Consider the following 19,999-nt stretch of genomic DNA (forward strand, 5'->3'; position numbering starts at 1 on the left):
AAAGACTCTTCTGCAAATATATCCCTCTCCACTCCAATCAACTTCCATCCCAGTATACTGTGCCTCGGTGACAGAATGCCTCGTCTGGCTGACACAAATGCAAAGTCCTCATTTGTCTGAATAAAGGTGCAGCTTCAGTATTTTCAATAATTTAAGAATTTTTTTTTTTTTTTTACTAAAAGGTAAAATGGGAAATTTTTTCATGGCCAAGTCTAACCAAAAAGTCTTACCAGATCAAAAATGTTTTACTGATTTTTCTCCACACAAACGTATATTGGTATATTACAATCCGCCGCAAATTACCAAGCACGTTCACGGCATAGCTGATTTACATTCAGCCACACCCACAAATCTCCATAAAAGGCAAAAGCTGAAAATGATGGCTAAACGGCAGAGGTGGAAAAACTGGATTGACAAAGTAAAAGTCCTGCTTAGGTTTTCCTTCTGCCTGTGCTCTCAACACAGGTGATTTCACCAATTAGCTCATCAACCTGGCTAAGGGGATGTGGTAATTAGGATCAGCTGGTTCATTGAATTGGCTGGAGCAAAAATGTGGCAGGGTTTTTACTTTCTACACCCGGGTTTTTCCACCTCTGCTAAACCAGGGGTGTCCAAACTGATCCATAAAGGGCCGTGTGGCTGCAGGTTTTCATTCCAGCCATGCAGCAGCACACCTGACTTGGCTCATTCAATCAACTGAACTGTCTTCACACAGTCAAATACTTGCAGCCACACCCACCCTTGATTAAAGGGTGGGTGTGTCAGTTGATTGAATAAGCCAAATCAGGTGTGTTGCTGCATGGCTGGAATGAAAACCTGCAGCCACACGGCCCTTTATGGATCAGTTTGGACACCCCTGTGCTAAACGGTAAAGGTGCACTGACTCTTCCAGTAAAGCAGCTCGGCCACTGCAGCACATCAGCTACCATAGACGCACACCAAGTCTTCCGCCTTTTATGGGGCACCGTTGCTTTAACAGCGTAATCTGGATATAAAATGGTAGTAAATCATCAACAATTATGTTTTGAAGCATTATTCTGTCTCCTCGCTAACATTACACAAAAACGTGGTAACATTCCTGGAAATGAGTTACGAGTAAACGTGTTCATATCGAGTGTGAGAAACCCACTGGTGAGATCGGATTGAAAATTTAAAGGCAAGACTGAACAAGGAATGACAAAGAAAATGTCCTACTTGAAGAAATCATGTTAGCTAGTCGTTTTCTTGCCATAGTGACCGAATTGGTTTAACACACTGCATGGGGCGATGGATTACAGTTACTGAAAAACAATTCTTGGTAATGATTCAGAATTTTGAGTCCTGCTGTTTATTTGGCTAAACTCAGTAGTAAATCATCATCACAGGAAGTGATTCAACAAAAGTCAACGAGTCACAGCTACACAAACACACAGACATACTATACTTCCCATATGGTCTCAGAGCTTCCTTGAAAAGCACCAATAATCCCAAATCTAGAACCCCAGAAAGGCAGAACAGACTGGCAGTAAAGGAGAAGCATAAAAATACACACCCTCACACACACACACACACACACACAATTAGCCTGTTTAATACACATTCCCACACAGATACAGATCATCTGTTGGCTTGTGGGTCATCGACGGCCGGCGTGGGAGTGTTTGTGGTGGGTGTGGGAGTGTTTGTGGTGGGTGTGGGAGTGTTTGTGTGTCCCTCAGGCTGGACGTTTTGGACGGTTTCCACCAGACTCCCGCTGGGCAGAACCACGTAGCGAGCAGAAACGCACTGCGGCTCCTTCAGACCTTCTTTACTGTGCCAGATACCATAACCGAAATACACCAACAGCCCTGATACAGACAGGGAGAGACAGTGTGAAGTTCTGATACTTGAAGATCTTTATTTGCTCATGAAGGAATGAGTTGATGTTACTGTAGATATCAGGAGGCATAAAGATCCATTTCATTTTCAAAACTGTTTAAAAAAAGGTGGTGAGGCTAAAACAAACATGGGCAATCGAAAATAATGGATTGTGTGATTTGCTTTAGAGTTTATATTTCACTTCAGCGATGCATGATACATGAGCGCGAGTCTGACGTGTCTATCTCCGACACATCATCTGGTGTGGACTGAAAAACAGGTTAGAAAACACAACACATCCAGTGTGCTTTTCATCTTTAGATTCCAGGTGGCTATGACATCACCAAGACTCAAACTTACATGATCCTGAGGCTCTGGAGAACGTTTTACCCCGGAACACAACCCAAACACTCATGCTACATTTACACATTAATTATAATGAAATAAACACTCAGTAATCAGTGAGTATTGTGATTATTCGGCACCCTGAGCTTAGTGTATGTACGGTAAGGGGTGTATATATGAGCAGTCTTCAGGTTTCTTACACTGTTTGAACAAGACTGTGTTTATTTACTTGTCGATTATGTAGAACCTTTGTATATTTTGTGTGTTTTTACTGTTTGTGGAGCAGGTGGAGCCCTGGAATAACACTCAGCTGAACGAAAGGGGAAGGAAGGAGTCTAGATACATTACTGTGTGTGTTCATGTACCTGCAGCTACCCAAATGATGAATCGGAGCCAGGTGAGTGGACTGAGCTTCATCATGAGAAACACATTCAGCAGGATGCTGGCTCCAGGTACAAATGGCACCAGGGGAACCTGTATCTCACACACACACACACACACACACACACCAAATACCATTTGCTAAATGAAACATACACAGAAAGCGATGAGTCAGCTTCCAGGAACTGCTTTAATGTTTCATCAAACATAACATCAACAAAATAATATGCACCCAAAATATACAGTAGAGACAACAGAGTGTTTATCATTTTACATCCTAAAGGTAAGAGATGTATGAAAATATTTCACATCATCCATCCATTATCTGTAGCCGCTTATCCTGTCCTACAGGGTCGCGGGCAAACCGGAGCCTTATTTCACATGATGCAGGCATTTTATTTCTCTCATATTTTACTCTTAAATCCCCAATACAACTGTGAGGCCACATTAGATCAATAAAAATGTCTGAATATCTATGATTTAAACGAGAGATTTAGGGCCTGGTCCCACAACACCAATAACAAGAAGACAGAGGCATCTATATCCCCCAACCTATAGACCAACTATAGCCCAAGTTTCAAGGTATTATTTGTCACATTTTTCAAGTTCTGCTGCAGGAAACCAACCCGACCCCTTTACACTGACCTCAGCAGCCCATGGCATAAACCCACCGGATCTTTGGTCCAGGGGAGCTAAAAGTTAACATTTCTCACATTTCTTAGTATCAAAAGGCACATACACGTTACTTAATCAACACAGATACCAACTTTCAAGACCAAACCAATCATAGTTTTCAAGTTCTGCTCCGGAAACAAAGCCGACCCCAAGACTAACCTGAGAGACTGAGTCTGAAATTGTTTCCATGGAAACATGAAAAATTAGAATTTCTCAAATTTCTTAGTATGAAAAGGCACATCTACATCACCTTGTTAACACGTATACCAAGTTTCAAATCCGTATCATGAATAGTTTTGGATATATGCTCCGGAAACCAACATAGCTCTTAGAAACTAAGTCAAAATCTAAGTATGTAAAAATTTGAAAAATACTTTTTTTTCCAAAAATCCAAAATAGCAAAAGGCAGCAGTTCACATGTTGCTTGATATGTATACAAAGTTTCATGAAGATATCTTCAGTAGTTTTAAAGATATGGCCTGGAAACGAAAACATGACCGGACAGACGGAACCCGTTTCTATATCTCCCGCTAAACTTCCTTTGGGCGGGGCGGGGGGGGGGGGGGGGGGGGGGGGGGGTAACTCTAACTATACCTTTAACTCCAACTCTGATTGTCCCTCTGCCTGAATTTAGTTCCAGTCTGGAGCAGAAACACCACAACTATAATCCCCACTAGAATATCGGTTGGTCCTGACACTCAGGGAAATAAATACATGCAACTTAGGAATAGTCATGGAAGTTTTTACCCCCCAAATAGTAGCACATTATTATTCCGGGTCATACTGTACAGCTTGGACTTCAAAACAACCCATGCACACACTCCGTGGCTGATATAATACGGCTAGGTCACGGACTACGGAAATATAATAAAAAAAGGATACAAAATACAGAGTGGTTACGGATTTTAATACGGATGCATCCCGGATGCTAATAATTTACAGATTGGTCACGGACGTTTCAGTATATTACAGATGTCATACAGATGATGCATCACAGATAAAAAATTAAGAAGTCTAAAACAATTAAATGTTTGGCCTGCTGAAGTTATATAGTTATTTTACCTGCATTTATATGTTTACTTTATTAATGTACTACTGATATTTCAAGGAATATCACATATCTGTGTAAAGATCCGTGCTTTGTATTATATTTTTTATTTTTCGTGAATCTGTATTCTGTGACTTCATGATGCAGCAAGGATGTACAAAGATGCCCAAGGAAAAAACAGCACGTGCTCAGGTAATGTCACACAAACAATTACCTGATTGGTCAGATGTTTTATTGGATCAGGTCCAGGCCTGGGAGAAAAAAAAAAAAATTGCTCCAGAAGCAATCTCACCGATACAGATAAACCCAGGCCTGGGCTATAGGGATCGTTATCAGTCTGGTGTGAGCACTGACCACATAAACTGCAGGGGACTGATTTATTTATTAGTTGTAGTTATCAGTTTTGTGGGACCGGGCCTTTAACAATTACTCAATACATTAAACAATAAAACTATAGTAGTACTAAGATATGATGATACTGTCAGTTTATCATCATGCTAACATGACACCAGATCAATCTAAAGGAGTTTGTGTCAATCATTAAACGACAAGGACAGTAAACCTACATTCACGCTAGCAAATTGCCCGTGTCGCTTCTACATAGTTTGTGTGATTTCTTTTTCCAGGATTATTTATTTATGGATACACCAATTTATTCATTTCAAAATCAATATAATTTAATGTGATTTCTGTAACTGTTTTTGCTCACTCATGATTTACACGTGTCTATTCTTCGGGTCATGATGTTCTGCCCTTCCTCATATTTCTCTCCTATCTTAGCCTTGGACGCTATCTGTATGGTTTTCCTGCACACACACACACACACACACACACACACACACACACACACACACACACACACAGAGTAGAAAAGCCTTCTGTGCCCAATTTTTGTTTAGTCTCACAAGAAAATGCACACAATCTTTTTTGGTTTCCTGACTCTTCAGTCATCTTACTTCTGATAAAACTGCAGTATTTTGATGATCATCCAGAAAGATTTACAACAGGTTTGTCTCTTGTGAACATGTATCGACCGCTACTATTATTGTTCGTGGCCTGGCACTGTTCAAAGGAAGGCAAGCTCACGCTTCTATCTATGTACACTCACTACATTTATGAACAATCTCCGCAACTTATTTCTCAGCTTTATTACCTCTGCCAGCTTTGTTGGAGGAGGTTATGTTTCACCACTGTTTGTTCCCAGCGTAACTCAAAAAAGTAGTGAACGGATTTGGATGAAATTTGGAGGAAAGGTGAGCCACGAGCCAAGGAACAATTGATTAGATTTTGATGCAAACCTGAAGATGTGGCTTGGTGGAGGTATGCACTTCTATTTTTCCCCCTTTGTAATCTCTTATAAACATTAGCAAAAAGTCATATATGACAGGAAAGAACGATAAATTGTGTGCGACAAACAGTATATGGGAACTAACTGCATGTAGGAATTAAAGCTGGAACTGTGGAACCAAATAGTCTTTGAAAGCACATGTGCCAAATGATTGGCCTGAGGAATCACACAAACCAGCCTTCTGGATTTTCCACGTCATACCTAATCTGGCTAGAATTAAGAAAATCTCTATGAAAAAGAAAATCTGTACTGATATTTTATCATCGTCACTGAAATCATGGCTCCGCATCGCACATTTTCTCAGAAAATGAACATTCGTCTGTCACACTGTTGTACTTGAGTCTGATCGCAGTGTAAAAATACGTAAAAATACTGCATCAGAATAATTTTGGGAAAAAAGTAATGAATATTGTGTGAGTGTGATATCAGTTTCCTGAAATGCTTTTTCTTTCTTTCTAATCAGCAGACTATTTGAAGTTACTTCAGAGAAACAGACTCCATATTGACCTTCATTAGAGATGTTTATTTCTGCTATAATGCTGCTCTTTGTTACTGTGGGTGAAGCATCCTCTTCCTGATGGAGGAGATAAACAGCTCTGCTTCATCACTGTGACTCAGGCATCCGGGTTTGCCACTTCCCTTTTTTTTTTTTAAATAGAAACTTCTGAGACCGAGTTTTTAATAGCATGTACTGTAAACCACCACTTTTAAACCATAATGTTTGATTTGACTGACTGGAGCACTGGTTTGGCTTTTCTAGTTTAATCCTAAATCCGAGATTAGATTTTAATGAACAAGAGCTGTGAAGACTATTTAACACTAGACTTGCACTTCATCAGGCCTCAGACATCAGTGTCATGTGGTGTCCCTCAAGGCACAATTCTGTGTCCACTCTTATTCAAACTCTATAGGATAATCTTTAGATATAAACACATGCTTTCAAATAAAAACAACTTCTCAATGCCTTAGAGCAGCCTTTCTCAACCGGGGTGCCGTCAGGCTTCGTTAGGGGTGCCGTCAAAAATTATATATTCTAACATTGAAATAAATAAAATTAATTAAAATTCCAAAAAACGATAGTTACACTCATGCAGATCATCACCGCCTCATGCATCATCAAACTTTGTCTCACGGCCCCCTTTCCCATGTTACAACGTCACTGCCGGGGTCAGCGTACGGTCAGCGTGACTGCATATGTTTTATATGGGGGTGCCTTGAGAATTTGCACACTTCTGAAGGGTGCCGTGATTGAAAAAAGGTTGAGAAACGCTGCCTTAGAGGGATTCACAACTTAAAAAAAAAAAAAAAAGGGCAATTTTTTTTGTGATTAAGACTGAACTGCAAAGAATGGACAATGGACTCTCGTCACACTCAATCTGTGAAAAACAAAGTTTGCACTGAATGTAGGAGTCATTTTTAATTTCAAATTGTACTCGAAGAACCTCTGCAAAACAGCCATCACATTTGCAAGAAGACAAAATGCACTGCGTTTCAAAAAAAGATGGCGCCACTGTCATGTTTTACTCAGTAATGCTCTGAATTTAACTAAATCTCATAACTCTGAACTCCTAATCAGAAAGTTGGGAAGGTTTCCTCAAACCCACACTCTGCATGCAACATCAAAACAATATGGCTGCTCACATCGACAAATGCTTCTCATTGCCATCTCATAATCATCACTGTCAAGGTATTGTGCTAAAATCATATTTTTAAAAAGACACTGCCCAGGTCTATACATGGTCATCAGTGTGACTGGTCGTGGGCGGGGACCATGGTCGGGGACCATGGTCATCAGTGTGACTGGTCGTGGGCGGGGACCATGGTCATCAGTGTGACTGGTCGTGGGCGGGGACCATGGTCATCAGTGTGACTGGTCACAAGAGCAAGTCAGGCATTATACTGTGAGCCAAGCAACCCTGCTTTCTAAACTCATAACAATGACTATGATGTGAGCTGGAAAGCCGCATCAAGTTCAAGACAGTCACTACTGTGTGCTGAAAAAGTTGCTAGATGTTATTAGGCCTTTTTTTAAAAATTAAAGTCACTAAAGCATACATGTCAACCTATACGGAATGTCCGTATTTTATACGGATTTGATTCAATAAACGTAGTATACGGGCGTATAAATAAAGTTATAAGGATTCTTTAAAAAAAACTTCAATATTTATTTAGAGCTATAATCAATTCCCACGATGATAAAAGAACGTATAACATTTACAAACGTACTGTACACAACAGACAGACAGTAAAGAGTCTTATGAAATCGCGCGTTATCTTGTGGTAGCGAGACTTCGTTCCACTTTTGATCATGCGCACACCGCACTGTGAGAATCCCGCCAACCGTGAAGTCATAGACATATAAACATAGACGCCGCCTTCTGCGTAGAATCATACGTCATCCTCGCCGCCATATTGGATGTGGCAAAGTGGAGATTCTTCAACCGTCTCTGCTATAGCGTCTAGACAGTAGCCAAGAATAAAGATGCCTCATTCATGTGCTGCGTTTAACTGCACCAACAGGTTTACCGTCCAAACGAGATCACATGGGATTACCTTTCACAGGTGAGACTGGAAAAATACTTTTCATTGTATTTGGTCATTATAACGTAATTTTACGAACAGATTTTCCTGACTTTGTGGCTAATATGAAGTCTCGCACATAATAGCCGCTCGGTGAAACCTGTCTCCAAACAACGAAGTATTTCCTTCGTAACTACGCTGATAACACTGTTTTTGTCAAACATTGGAGCTTTGTATTCATTCTGAAGGTTTATTGTTATTAATATTGAATAAAAAGTAACTGGGATATATCATTGTTAATTATCATTCAAATTTTAGGTAAATTATTTTAAATTTGCATCTTATAAGGATTTTATAAGGGAAATACGGATTTTGGAGGTTGGTTATACAGGTTTGATTGACCAAAGGTTGACATGTATGCTAAAGGGGTTTAAAAAAACCTACCAAAACTAGCGACAAATTCTGTACATTGGCAACAATGGAGACGGCGCATTTGGCCCCAGAAATGCCGATTGACATCAGACTTAACAACTGAACAATAATTTCAATATGATCCTAGTTATGCTGTTATCACATTATCCCAGGGTTGTGTAGCATCACTTTAACCAACAGGAGAAAAGAAGGAAGCCATGAGAAAGCAAGACAGTGATAAAACTCTTGGACTCCCATCCACCAATATTCATGGCATTGCTGGAATTCTAACTCATGATGGAAACTGAGGACAGCCTGAGGCTTTTAGCTTATAATGACGTCATACAGTTTCTCACCTGGAAGGTCTTGGTGTTCTTCTGCTGCTCATGGACAGAGATGACGATGAGGCTGAGGAGGAACGCCAGGCTGAAGATGACAAGCAACAGCACAAAGCTCCACATAGGCAGGTTCAGGTAGCTTTTTCCAAAAACAGCCACTGCGCAGAGTGACACGGCGCTCACCATCAGCGCCAACACACTGAACGCCACCACCTCACCCGGCGCCCAGTCTCCCAATATGGTACCCAGGTACGGCTCCCAACGGGCACGAAGCGCTCCTGGTAACTTCTGCCTCTCCACCAAGCGCAGTTTATCTGAAAACGACTCGTACTCCTTCAGCTCACTGCTGTCCTGTTTTTAAAAAACAAAATTTTATAGGTCACAATAATTTCAGGTCAGCGTCACCTTGATTTAAAATCAAGTGTTTCCATTTTTATAATAAAAGTTTTTCTAAAATACAAATTTGTAATGGCGGCATGGTGGCGTAGTGGTTAGCGCTGTCGCCTCACAGCAAGAAGGTCCGGGTTCGAGCCCCGTGGTCGGCGAGGTCCTTTCTGTGTGGAGTTTGCATGTTCTGTCCGCGTGGGTTTCCTCCGGGTGCTCCGGTTTCCCCCACAGTCCAAAGACATGCAGGTTAGGTTAACTGGTGACTCTAAATTGAGCGTAGGTGTGAATGTGAGTGTGAATGGTTGTCTGTGTCTATGTGTCAGCCCTGTGATGACCTGGCGACTTGTCCAGGGTGTACCCCGCCTTTCGCCCGTAGTCAGCTGGGATAGGCTCCAGCTTGCCTGTGACCCTGTAGAACAGGATAAAGCGGCTACAGATAATGAGATGAGACAAATTTGTAATATTTTATGCAACAGATCTTATTTCTTTGTTTCAGACTTCTGGTTACATTATTCTGGCCCTGAAATAAGTTATGCCCCCAAAAAGAATAAAAAAATATCGTGTAAACATGATCTGCGATAGATTCATGATCATACCTCCTTGAGCACGGTCTCAGAGTTGCTCTGTTGACCTGGCGAGGGCACTGGTACATCTTTCTTTGCACTGCCATTTTTTTCAGGCTGGAAGCGCAAAACGATGACACTCGCAGCTACGAAGGTATACGCTAACAGTGTGCCGATGGAGAGGAACTGGACAAGAGCCTCCAGGTCGAAGATGAGCGCTAGGAAAGCCATGAGGCTGCCAAAGACTAAGATGGCAATGACGGGCACTTTGGTCACAGGATTAACACGTGAGAAGACAGAGAAGAAGAGACCATCCTCAGCCATGGCGTATACAATACGAGGCAGAGAGAAGAGGTTGCTGAGCAGCACTGTGTTCATGGCTGGAGAGAAATGATAAAAAAAAAAAAAAATCATGTAAACAATATATAAATAACATTAAATATAAACCAATAACCAACACTAAGATAGACCATGATCTAACATAATGGTATCCGTGTTTTGTTGTGCATCTAAAGGTGCCTTTTGGGGGGGAGAAAGGATTTCAGATCATTATCTTCACCTGAACAATGAGTTACAGAGTTGAGTTAAATCTTGAGCCAAACATGTTTAGTATGTTAAATAGCAAATAATAAATAAAGCTCATCACTTCAAGAATAAGCCCTTCAATTTTGTTAGAAAACATTTCCTCCAGCATATGGAGTGATGGATGGAGCCAAGCATAAACACACACACTGTCATACACACCGCAGATGGAGCCCACAGCCACAAGAAGGCCAGCCCAGCTGTACCCGCGCCTGAAGAAAGCATCAGAGAGCGCTGAGTTTGGGTCGAGTGTGTTCCATGGGACCATCAACGTCAGAACCATCGAGACCAGGATGTAGGCTGTGGATGCCAGAGCAAGCGAGATTGCTGTTGCTATGGGAACAGCCCTCTGGGGATCACGTGCCTCTTCGCTAGATGCAGCAATCACATCAAAGCCTACGAACGCGTAAAAGCAAGTGGCCGTTCCTGCCATGACGCCCGAGAAGCCATAGGGGGCAAAACCACCTTTGCGAGCGCTCCAATTGGCCGGATCGGCCAGTGCGAAACCAAAGACCAGGATGAAAGCGATGACCATCATGCTGACCATCGAGAAGATGTGATTTAGCCAGGACGAGACACGTACACCAAATGAAATGAAGAAAGATGCAACCAGCAGTATTCCTGCTGCGAGGAAGTCTGGATACCTGGCGAGGAAAGGTGCGTTCCAGCGCATTACATGACTTTCCGTGAAATTCCGGATGCGGTGGTCAAAGATGGAGTCCAGGTAGCCGCTCCAGGCACGAGCCACCGCCGCACCGCCAATCATATACTCCAGAATGACATTCCATCCAATTAAAAAGGCCCAGATCTCACCAACGGAGACGTATGTGAACATGTAGGCGGAGCCTGTCTTGGGGACACGTGCGCCAAATTCAGCATAGCATAGAGCTGCCATGAGTGAGGCCACACCCGCCACCAGGAACGACAGCACAACGGCTGGTCCCGCCAAATCCTTGGCAACGGTTCCAGTGAGGACATAGAGACCTGACCCAATCATGGCACCCACTCCGAGCAGCGCCAGGTCCAGTGTGGAGAGGCAGCGCCTTAGAGACGTGGCCATCATGTCCTCCTCGAACGTCTTCAGCCTTTTCAGCTTCTGGCAAAAACGCACAGCTGGAGAGCACGACACCATCGTGAGGTAGTGAGGGACAGAAATAAATAAAGAGACGAAAAGAGTGTGGAAGGAAAAGAAGTCTCGCTCTCGGCTAATCCATTTCTGCCAGAACTGAACAAGTTCCAAAGATGACCTGAGAATGAGAGCGAGAGAGAGATTCATTATAACATGATTGCTTGCTTTTCAGAACCAGTCCACTACAGGTATGTTTAAAAAAAAAAAAAAAAAAATTTAAATGTGAGAAATTCAAGACCATTTGATTTAAACATGCTATAAGTGGAGTGTCACATGGGACGATCATTCTACACCTCACGTTGACAGTTTTGTGCAGATTGCGGATGTTTTTTATCTGGAACCGACCATGACTTCAGTGGAACTTTACTACTTATTTGTGGTAATTGCATGCCTCTGTCCAAGGCACGAATGTGTTTAGTTGTCACTTGCCTTGTTTCTAATTAACACACAAAGAACAACGTGGTATAAATTAAGAGAATGAAACAGCACGACTCTGTTGATAAGTTTATACCACAGTGCTGATGATTAATTTGACATAAAACACTTGTTCTAATGCATTATCATTTCTACAGTAGCAGCTCATTCACAGTGACTTGTACGACAGACTCTCTACATAATCTAAAGTTAATGATAAACAGCTTTGACAAATAAACGTGTGTAATCGTTGATATGGTGACGTTTTCTGTAAGGAGTCATTTACACCCATCAGCTACAACACACCTGGGCATTTTACGGCCCACGGGCCGCATCCAGCCCTTTGGTTCATTCTGACCGGCCCGTGTAAGGTTAATTAGAAATGACAAAATAAACGTATTTTCTAATTTTACCTCATGCATGGACTGAATGTGCATTGCTTTTATTTTGAAGTTGTGTTCAACAAAAACGCAATGCGCGCGACATGAACATGACATGAAATCCCACGAAACCTAATCCTGTGATAACTACTTCCGTAATTTGTCCAGACCAACCACAAACTTGTATGTCATCCTTCAAACGGTCCAACCAATCACATAGTGTGACGTCACCAGCAGGCGCCGGAGCCCGAGCCGATCTGTAGATCTGATACCTACACAGGGGCGCAGATAGGATTTTTGAACTGGGGGGGACTGAGCTGTCAGCAAATGATTCCATTTTGTGTAAATGCATAAAATGTGTGTGTGTGTGTGTGTGTGTGTACTGAAGCTTCAATATACATTTGAATTGTGAGTTTTCTAACTGAATGAACATTGGTAGACAAAGGCCTACCTGGTCAACATTGCTCGGTTTTTGAAAAAACGCTGTAGCTAATTGTTTTTTGTTTTTTCATGGTTGACCCCACCAGGGATTGCCTGCAGGCCAGGAGGACAATGTTAACATCTTGAATCTCATAATTTCAGTTAACAGTTGCTGCTTACTAAAATAACATTGTACATAAAAATAACAACATTAAAAGATATTCACCTACAGCCTAGAATGCTGTTATTTTACATTTAGCCTACTTCAGGTAAGTCCAAATTCCTTCTTATTATTATCAGACTAGCTATTCAACATTACAAAACAAGTATTTGTCACATCTGGGAAAGGCAACAGGCAACAGGCATAGGATATTTACATCTTTTGGTTCTTGAAACAAACGCTGTGATTTTTTTTCCCCTCTTCTCTGGCTTAATGTGGCAGAAAGATCACCAGCTCGGTCATTAGACAGTTGTTTATGATCACTATGGTTACCGCGACAGGCAAAGTCCCCAGCTCCCCTTAGGACCCCGGGGTCGAGATGGTGCGTTACATTTACATTGGAAGTCGGAACTTGGAGCTCCGAGCAACATAACCTCAGAACTGAGCGCTTCCCAGTTTAAAAACTGGGACATCATGGAACATGGAATTCGAAAAAAAATGGCCAGTTAATGAAATGAAACGAAAACCCCAACGTTTATGCTGGGAGACGCTGGATTTCAATGCTTTTCCGACTTCAAACTTCCAACTTACGAGTACAACTGAACGCACCGCAGCAGAAACACCGCTGCTATCAAATGGATGAGCTGTGCATTGTTATTAACCGAGAATTACGTGGAAAATGAACACCTTGCTTTCCCAACTCTGCAAGGATCTGCTCCAGCCTACACCGATTCAAGAAGGGGAAAATGTGGATTGATCACTGACAAGGCTGCTGCTGCTGCCATTTCAACTTTGTGCTGCAGTGTAAGTTAGTCTAACTAACGGAACATTAATCCTCACTTTTTCTACCTATGTGTGGCGCCTTACGTAGGGACGGTGGGTGGGGGGGACAGATGGGGGTCACTATAAATCTGGGGGGGGACATGTCCCCCCCGTCCCCCGTGCTATCTGCGCCCTTGTACCTATACCGAATGGACTGATAATCATCTGTCAGCTGTGCTTCGCATCTCCACCTCAGACATTCAGCCTGACTTTGATGCACTCGTTAAAGACCAACAGAGACGAGATTTCTCTCACTGAACAAACTAGATTTCTCTCACTGTGATTAGACTGCAAATGTGGGCATCATTATTATAATATGATGTATCTTGCTTGATATTTGGAGTAGAAAGACGATATTGTGATGTCTTTATTGTGTTTTGGGGTGAATGTGACTGAAAAAAAAAATGGTAGAAACGTTCACATTTTGTTAACCATTGTTTTGGGAAATTTGATTGAATAAATGACATTTTTTGTAAGGCGACCTCGTTTCTTCCATACTCTTACCAGTCTTAGCAGCTTGTAAAAACAATGTTATTTACTGCTTTATATAAAGAAATACAATTAATATTATGCAGAATTTAGTTCAGCCTTTTGGTCCAGCCCTTCACAAAATTTTCTGTTTCTCATGTGGCCCCATGGAAAAAATAATTGCCCACCCCTGTGCTACAACATTAAACCACTGACAGGTGAAGAAGTGAATATCATTGATGATCTCATTACAGTGGCACCTGTCAAGCGGTGGGATATACAGTATTAGGCAGCAAGAAAGAGAACACCCAGTTCTTGAAGTTGATGTGTTGGAAGCAGGAAAAATTGGGAAGCGTAAGGATCTGAGCAACTTTAACAAACTGTGATGGTGAGATGACTGGGTCTGAGCATCTCCAAAATGGCACATCTTGTAGGGTGTTCCCGGTATGCAGTGGTTAGTACCGAACAAAAGTGGTCCAAGGATCCAAAGGACAACCGGTGACAGGGTTATGGGTGTCGAAGGATGATTGATTCGCATGGGACATGAAGGCTAGCCCATATGGGCTATATCCAATCCCACAAAAGAGTAACTGTAGCACAAACTGCTGAAAAAGTTAATGCTGATACCTTTCTGTTTTAGTCAGATCCTTACACTCGCCAATTTTTCCTGCTTCCAACACATCAACTTCAAGAACTAACTGTTCTCTTTCTTACTGCCTAATATATCCCACTGCTTGACAGGTGCCACTGTAATGAGATAATCAATGTATATAATAATATACAGATAATCACTTCTTCACCTGGCAGTGGTTTAATGTTATAGCCAATCGGTGTATAAAACATTTTTAAAAGGAGTCTTTGGTGTCAGGGCTTTCTAACAGTAAGCTTCCTATAAAGGAAAATATTCAGAACAGAGATAATTATGCTTTGCAATTTCTTGTTAACATGACATCGAGAGAGAGAGAGAGAGAGAGAGAGAGAGAGAGAGAAGCGGATGGTGATGAAATGACTGTTTATAGCTGCTGTAACTTAAGTAAGAACAGGAACTAACTTGTTTCCTGGATGCTCAAAAACATTAAATGTAACTATAAAGCGCTAAAAAGTATATACTGTACATCTTTAATTAATACATATGTTTTTAATAAGTCAAACTCCTTTGGTAAAAGGGGAATAAAACACTGGAGGATGTGCTGTTATATAAAACAGCCAACTCCAGGGTAATAACAGTATCTCTGCTTCATCACACAACACTGTTGTTGGTTATTTTCCTATAACTGCACAACAGTTTTATTCCTTACTTAATTACAAAGTTTTTTATTTAAAGTGTAGCAACAGTACCACATCGCAGTTGAGAAAAAAAAAAGTGATTGATTAAACATGCTACCTAATAGCATACCTGACAAAGCTGTAGTTTCAATTAAATAGCTCTGAGACACATTGTGTTCTATATTTTTTTAAGAAAAATAGTTAAACGAATAGCTAAAAAAAAGTTTTGCATATAAGAAGCTGATACTGCTATTTTATATTTAAGTGAAGATTTAGGAAAATAAAATGTACTAAAAATTACAGAAAACAGCACAAAGTTTCGGTGTTGCTCGGACACCATTATCAAGCGAGCGTTCGTAAACAGTCAATTGTTGTCTTCAGAAAGTGTCCGAGTAAATTTGACTGCTTGTTGTATAAAATGCTCTACATAAGAGAAAGAAGACCAACTCTCAACGTCCAATCAGACTCCTTACTCACAGGCCAAACTTTTTGTTTAGCATTATGCTAATCTACACGGTGTCCCCAAAAAATTTACTCACTCTTTAAATTACAATAAATGCATTGTTTATTGCCTTAGAAACAAGATTAATGGTTAAATGGATAAATGCATGTTTACAAATGTTCAAACTGACGACCACCGCGTTCCAAACACAGCAAATATCGCGGACCAATGGATTCAACAGCATTATGAATCATTTCATTTGGAACTGCGAGACACTGTCTTTCAACTTCCTCTTTCATCTCATTGACTGTTGCTGGTTTTGAGCCATAAACCTTATCTTTAAGATATCCCCATAAAAAGAAGTCCATTGGAGTGAGGTCTGGGGAACACGCAGGGAATTCAGCACTACCGCTTCGCCCAATCCATCTGTTCGGAAAATGTGAGTAAATTTTTTTGGGACACCCTGTATTTTTATGTTTTGACAATGACTTAGTTTACGAACACTCGCTTGATAATGGTGTTCCAGCGGAACTGAAACATCACGCTTTTACCTTAAATTTTAATACACTTTTAAAAAATAAAAATAAATTTAAAAAAAATTATATTTTATTTACCAGCTGGGAGGTCCATGTCATGAAATACAGTGACCAAGGTCTTGAAAATACTGACTGAGGCCTCTAGGCCGAGGTCAGTATTTTCAAGGCCGAGGTCATGGCATTTCATGATACGGACGGACCTTAAGCTGGTAAATAATATCTCATCTCATTATCTGTAGCCGCTTGATCCTGTTCTACAGGGTCGCAGGCAAGCTGGATCCTATCCCAGCTGACTACGGGTGAAAGGCGGGGTACACCCTGGACAAGTCGCCAGGACATCACAGGGCTGACACATAGACACAGACACCCATTCACACTCACATTCACACCTACGCTCAATTTAGAGTCACCAGTTAACCTAACCTGCATGTCTTTGGACTGTGGGGGAAACCGGAGCACCCGGAGGAAACCCACGCGGACACGGGGAGAACATGCAAACTCCGCACAGAAAGGCCCTCGCCGGCCACAGGGCTCGAACCCAGACCTTCTTGCTGTGAGGCGACAGCGCTAACCACTACACCACCGTGCCGCCCGGTAAATAATATATTTATTTTTTTTCTTTACCAAATTGTAACAGAAAATGAGAGCGCCCGAAAGGGAACAAACCTGCTACAAGCTACGTCAGCTTGGAATTTTCCAAAACTAAAAAAACTGATCTGGGCGACACAAAACCAGATGATTTCGCTGTGAACACTGTCGTTATCGCTATCCATGCTGTAAAATTAATGATATTATACTGAGAAATGCGAAAATAAACATTGACAAAAAATTGCTACCATGTTTGTTGTTGTGAACGAGCGAGTCGCCAAAGGTCCATAACCGGGGTCTGGATCGTAGGATTCCAGACCATTTGTGAACCAATCAGAGTGCACAATTTGATGGAAACTGGACTGCGGGAAAAAGAAAAAAGCTATTTTCACTGCAACTTGGTCTGGACTTTTCGTGATTCCAGGATGACAGGTGTTTTTTTTTTTAATATTAGCATATCATGAATATTCATACTCATTAGCATTTCTAAGCAAAGGTAAGGCGTAGGGATACAGTATTTCAAGGCCATTTTTTAGTTCTTTCTTGGGCACTGGGATAAAAAAAAGTAGCAGTTTATTATTTTATGATACAGATTGTTTGTTTGTTTGTTTGTTTGTTTGTTTATCATTGTGGTGGTAATGTTGAGGAGTACTCTGCCTCTGATGGAACATTTGTAAGAGAAGCGGCTGAATGGAAATGATGACGCGGGACGGTTTGGGCTGGGCTGGGCTGGGCTGGGGACACAATGGCGGACAGGCTCGGTTCTGTGCACGAGCTACGGGTTCTGCTGAGAACACAAGCGCGCAGTGCAGCTCGTGCGTCCAGAAGATGCTCCTTTAATTACGTAATAGTGTTTCTGACGTCACACAAGGATTAATAATTTTTTTTTTTAAATAACAATAATAAAACCTCCCAGAAATCGCATGATGATGCAGTTTTGTCTCTACCGGCTTTGTAAAGCGATTATTAAATAATTCAGAGTGAATGAATTCGACACAAACTAACGCATGATGTCCTACAGGAGCATTTAGAATGGAGAGAATATTCCGGCCTGTAATATTCCCAGCGCTGCATCATCATCACCTCGCTCCGGTGTGTGTGAGTCTGCAGCAGCTGCTGTCACGAACAGAAAGATAAAAGCCAGGTGAGAAACTGCAACACTCACCTGCTGGAGATGAAACACAGAGAGGACGCGGCGGATGTTTGATTACCTGCAGAAACAGGGCTGATGTTCAGTGCGGATGTGTGAAGACAGTCTTCAGGATCTATGTTCCTCTGATCGGATGCAGCGGCGGAAGAACCGAGTCGCTGTGCGGCTCATAAAGGGCCAGCCGCCTTTATTTCCCTTTCAGTTCAAGCAGCCAGACAGCAGGGATGCGACCAAACTCGAATAAGCAGAGCCGGTTCAGACCTCCATGGGGCCCTAGGCAAAATTCTGCTAAGGGGCCCTCTTAACTGAACCCCAAAATGTTCAACAGTCGCACCTGACACCCAGTGCTTCCACTCATCCCCCCCTATTGCACTAGTGTCGCCACCTGTTGGTCTAACTCCAAATAAATACAGACCAAATCAAATCGAACTAAATGTGTAACAAATTACTCACCATTAAAAATGTCCCTTTCTGGATGCAAAATCATCAATGATGTCATCATATGATATTTGCTTCCCCACATCATGGTTGATGCTCATGATGGCCAAACCACTCAGACGTTCCTGGGACATGGAAGATCTCAGATAGTTTTTGATCATTTTTAACTTGCTGAAGCTCCTCTCAGCTGAGGCAACTGTCACAGGCAGAGTGACAGCAATTCTCAGGGCTATCCGAAGGTTAGGACAGAGTTCCTCCAGATTTTTCTCACAAAGGAAAGAAAGCAGCTCAAAGGCAGTCATATTAGCTGATGGTAGGTCCTCTTCTGGACTTGTCTTTGGGGTAAGAAAAATCTACTCCTGGCTTGAATGGACCTCTGCGCACTAACTCAGTCCGCATACAGTCCGTTAAGACTGGGGGCCAGTCTGCTGGATCATTTGGTGGAGCAGAGACTGTTGCTTTAGGGTCTGAGCTAGCTTCTGATGCTTGCTGTGCACACGTGGTTGTGTGAATAGTGGCCGAGGCTGCCTGTTCTTCCCCTGTGTCTGTACTTGACAACGGTGGCTGTACTGGACCTGTGCTGCTGCTTGTACTGGCTGAGGCAGCTGCATATGACTCATCTGTGCCTGTCCTATCTGGTTCTGTCCCTCCACTGGCTGACAGGCTGGACTCTGTGCTGCTTGTTAGAAACTTAAGCATAGCACCTGTAAAATATAGATAAGGCTACTATTAATTCAGCTCCATCAAATTAGCTGCAGTTGTTTTACCTTCAACTCATCTCATCTCATCTCATCTCATCTCATCTCATCTCATCTCATCTCATCTCATTATCTCTAGCCGCTTTATCCTTCTACAGGGTCGCAGGCAAGCTGGAGCCTATCCCAGCTGACTACGGGCGAAAGGTGGGGTACACCCTGAACAAGTCACCAGGTCAGGGGCGTGTTTAGCCTCTTTTTGGGGGTGCTCAAGCACCCCCAAAAAAGAGTTCAGCACCCCCTAGCTCAGCACCCTCAAAAACACTGCTTTTGGACGTAATTTTCAGAAATAAGTGCCCTCGTGCACTGCGCAATGAGTGTGTGCGCGGGCGTGTGTGTGTTCTTGAATTCACCTGTTACGTGATAGTTCTATGACCAGTAAAATCCCTCTCCTCCTTGCGTCCCCTCTGATTGGGTTGCCTGTCCGCGCGAGTGCTTGCTACGACATGGTGTTTTTTTTAACTGGATTCCACGCCGATGAGGAACTCGAAGTAGCACCTGAGTATTACTGGCATAGCGAGATGTGAAGGTACGGACTGGAGTTACAATTGTTAAACACAACACAATAATATGCATAATGCAATATTGATGTTCCCT

At 42.1% G+C, this 19,999-nt stretch overlaps 1 protein-coding gene across 2 annotated transcripts; it reads right to left on the reverse strand.

Moving 5' to 3' along the window:
* Nucleotides 1-846: 846 nt before the first annotated feature.
* Nucleotides 847-18,336, reverse strand: slc7a4 (solute carrier family 7 member 4). Of its 2 annotated transcripts, none has more exons than XM_060930659.1 (6): nt 18,271-18,336; nt 10,597-11,681; nt 9,886-10,232; nt 8,921-9,253; nt 2,547-2,655; nt 847-1,826 (listed from the first exon to the last, which is right to left on the reverse strand). In XM_060930659.1, the coding sequence occupies exons 2-6, from the start codon at nt 11,564-11,566 to the stop codon at nt 1,597-1,599; spliced, it is 1,989 nt and encodes a 662-aa protein (XP_060786642.1). In that variant the 5' UTR covers nt 11,567-11,681; nt 18,271-18,336; the 3' UTR covers nt 847-1,596. The 2 variants fall into 2 exon arrangements, with proteins under 2 accessions (XP_060786642.1, XP_060786641.1); XM_060930658.1 differs by having other exon boundaries at nt 18,225-18,334.
* Nucleotides 18,337-19,999: the final 1,663 nt, after the last annotated feature.

Source organism: Neoarius graeffei, chromosome 10 (genome assembly GCF_027579695.1).
Source record: "Neoarius graeffei isolate fNeoGra1 chromosome 10, fNeoGra1.pri, whole genome shotgun sequence".
Classification (NCBI taxonomy): domain Eukaryota; kingdom Metazoa; phylum Chordata; class Actinopteri; order Siluriformes; family Ariidae; genus Neoarius; species Neoarius graeffei.

What these genes read in the sequence shown, in the direction of transcription:
- slc7a4 (XM_060930659.1), bottom strand. Translation starts at nt 11,566, where the DNA reads ATGGTGTCGTGCTCTCCAGCTGTGCGTTTTTGCCAGAAGCTGAAAAGG. An exon ending in GGCTGTGGGCTCCATCTGCG is followed by an intron (nt 10,233 to 10,596) that starts GTGTGTATGACA and finishes ATTTCTCTCCAG; the next exon opens with CCATGAACACAGTGCTGCTC. An exon ending in CATCATTTGGGTAGCTGCAG is followed by an intron (nt 1,827 to 2,546) that starts GTACATGAACAC and finishes TGTCTGTATCAG; the next exon opens with GGCTGTTGGTGTATTTCGGT.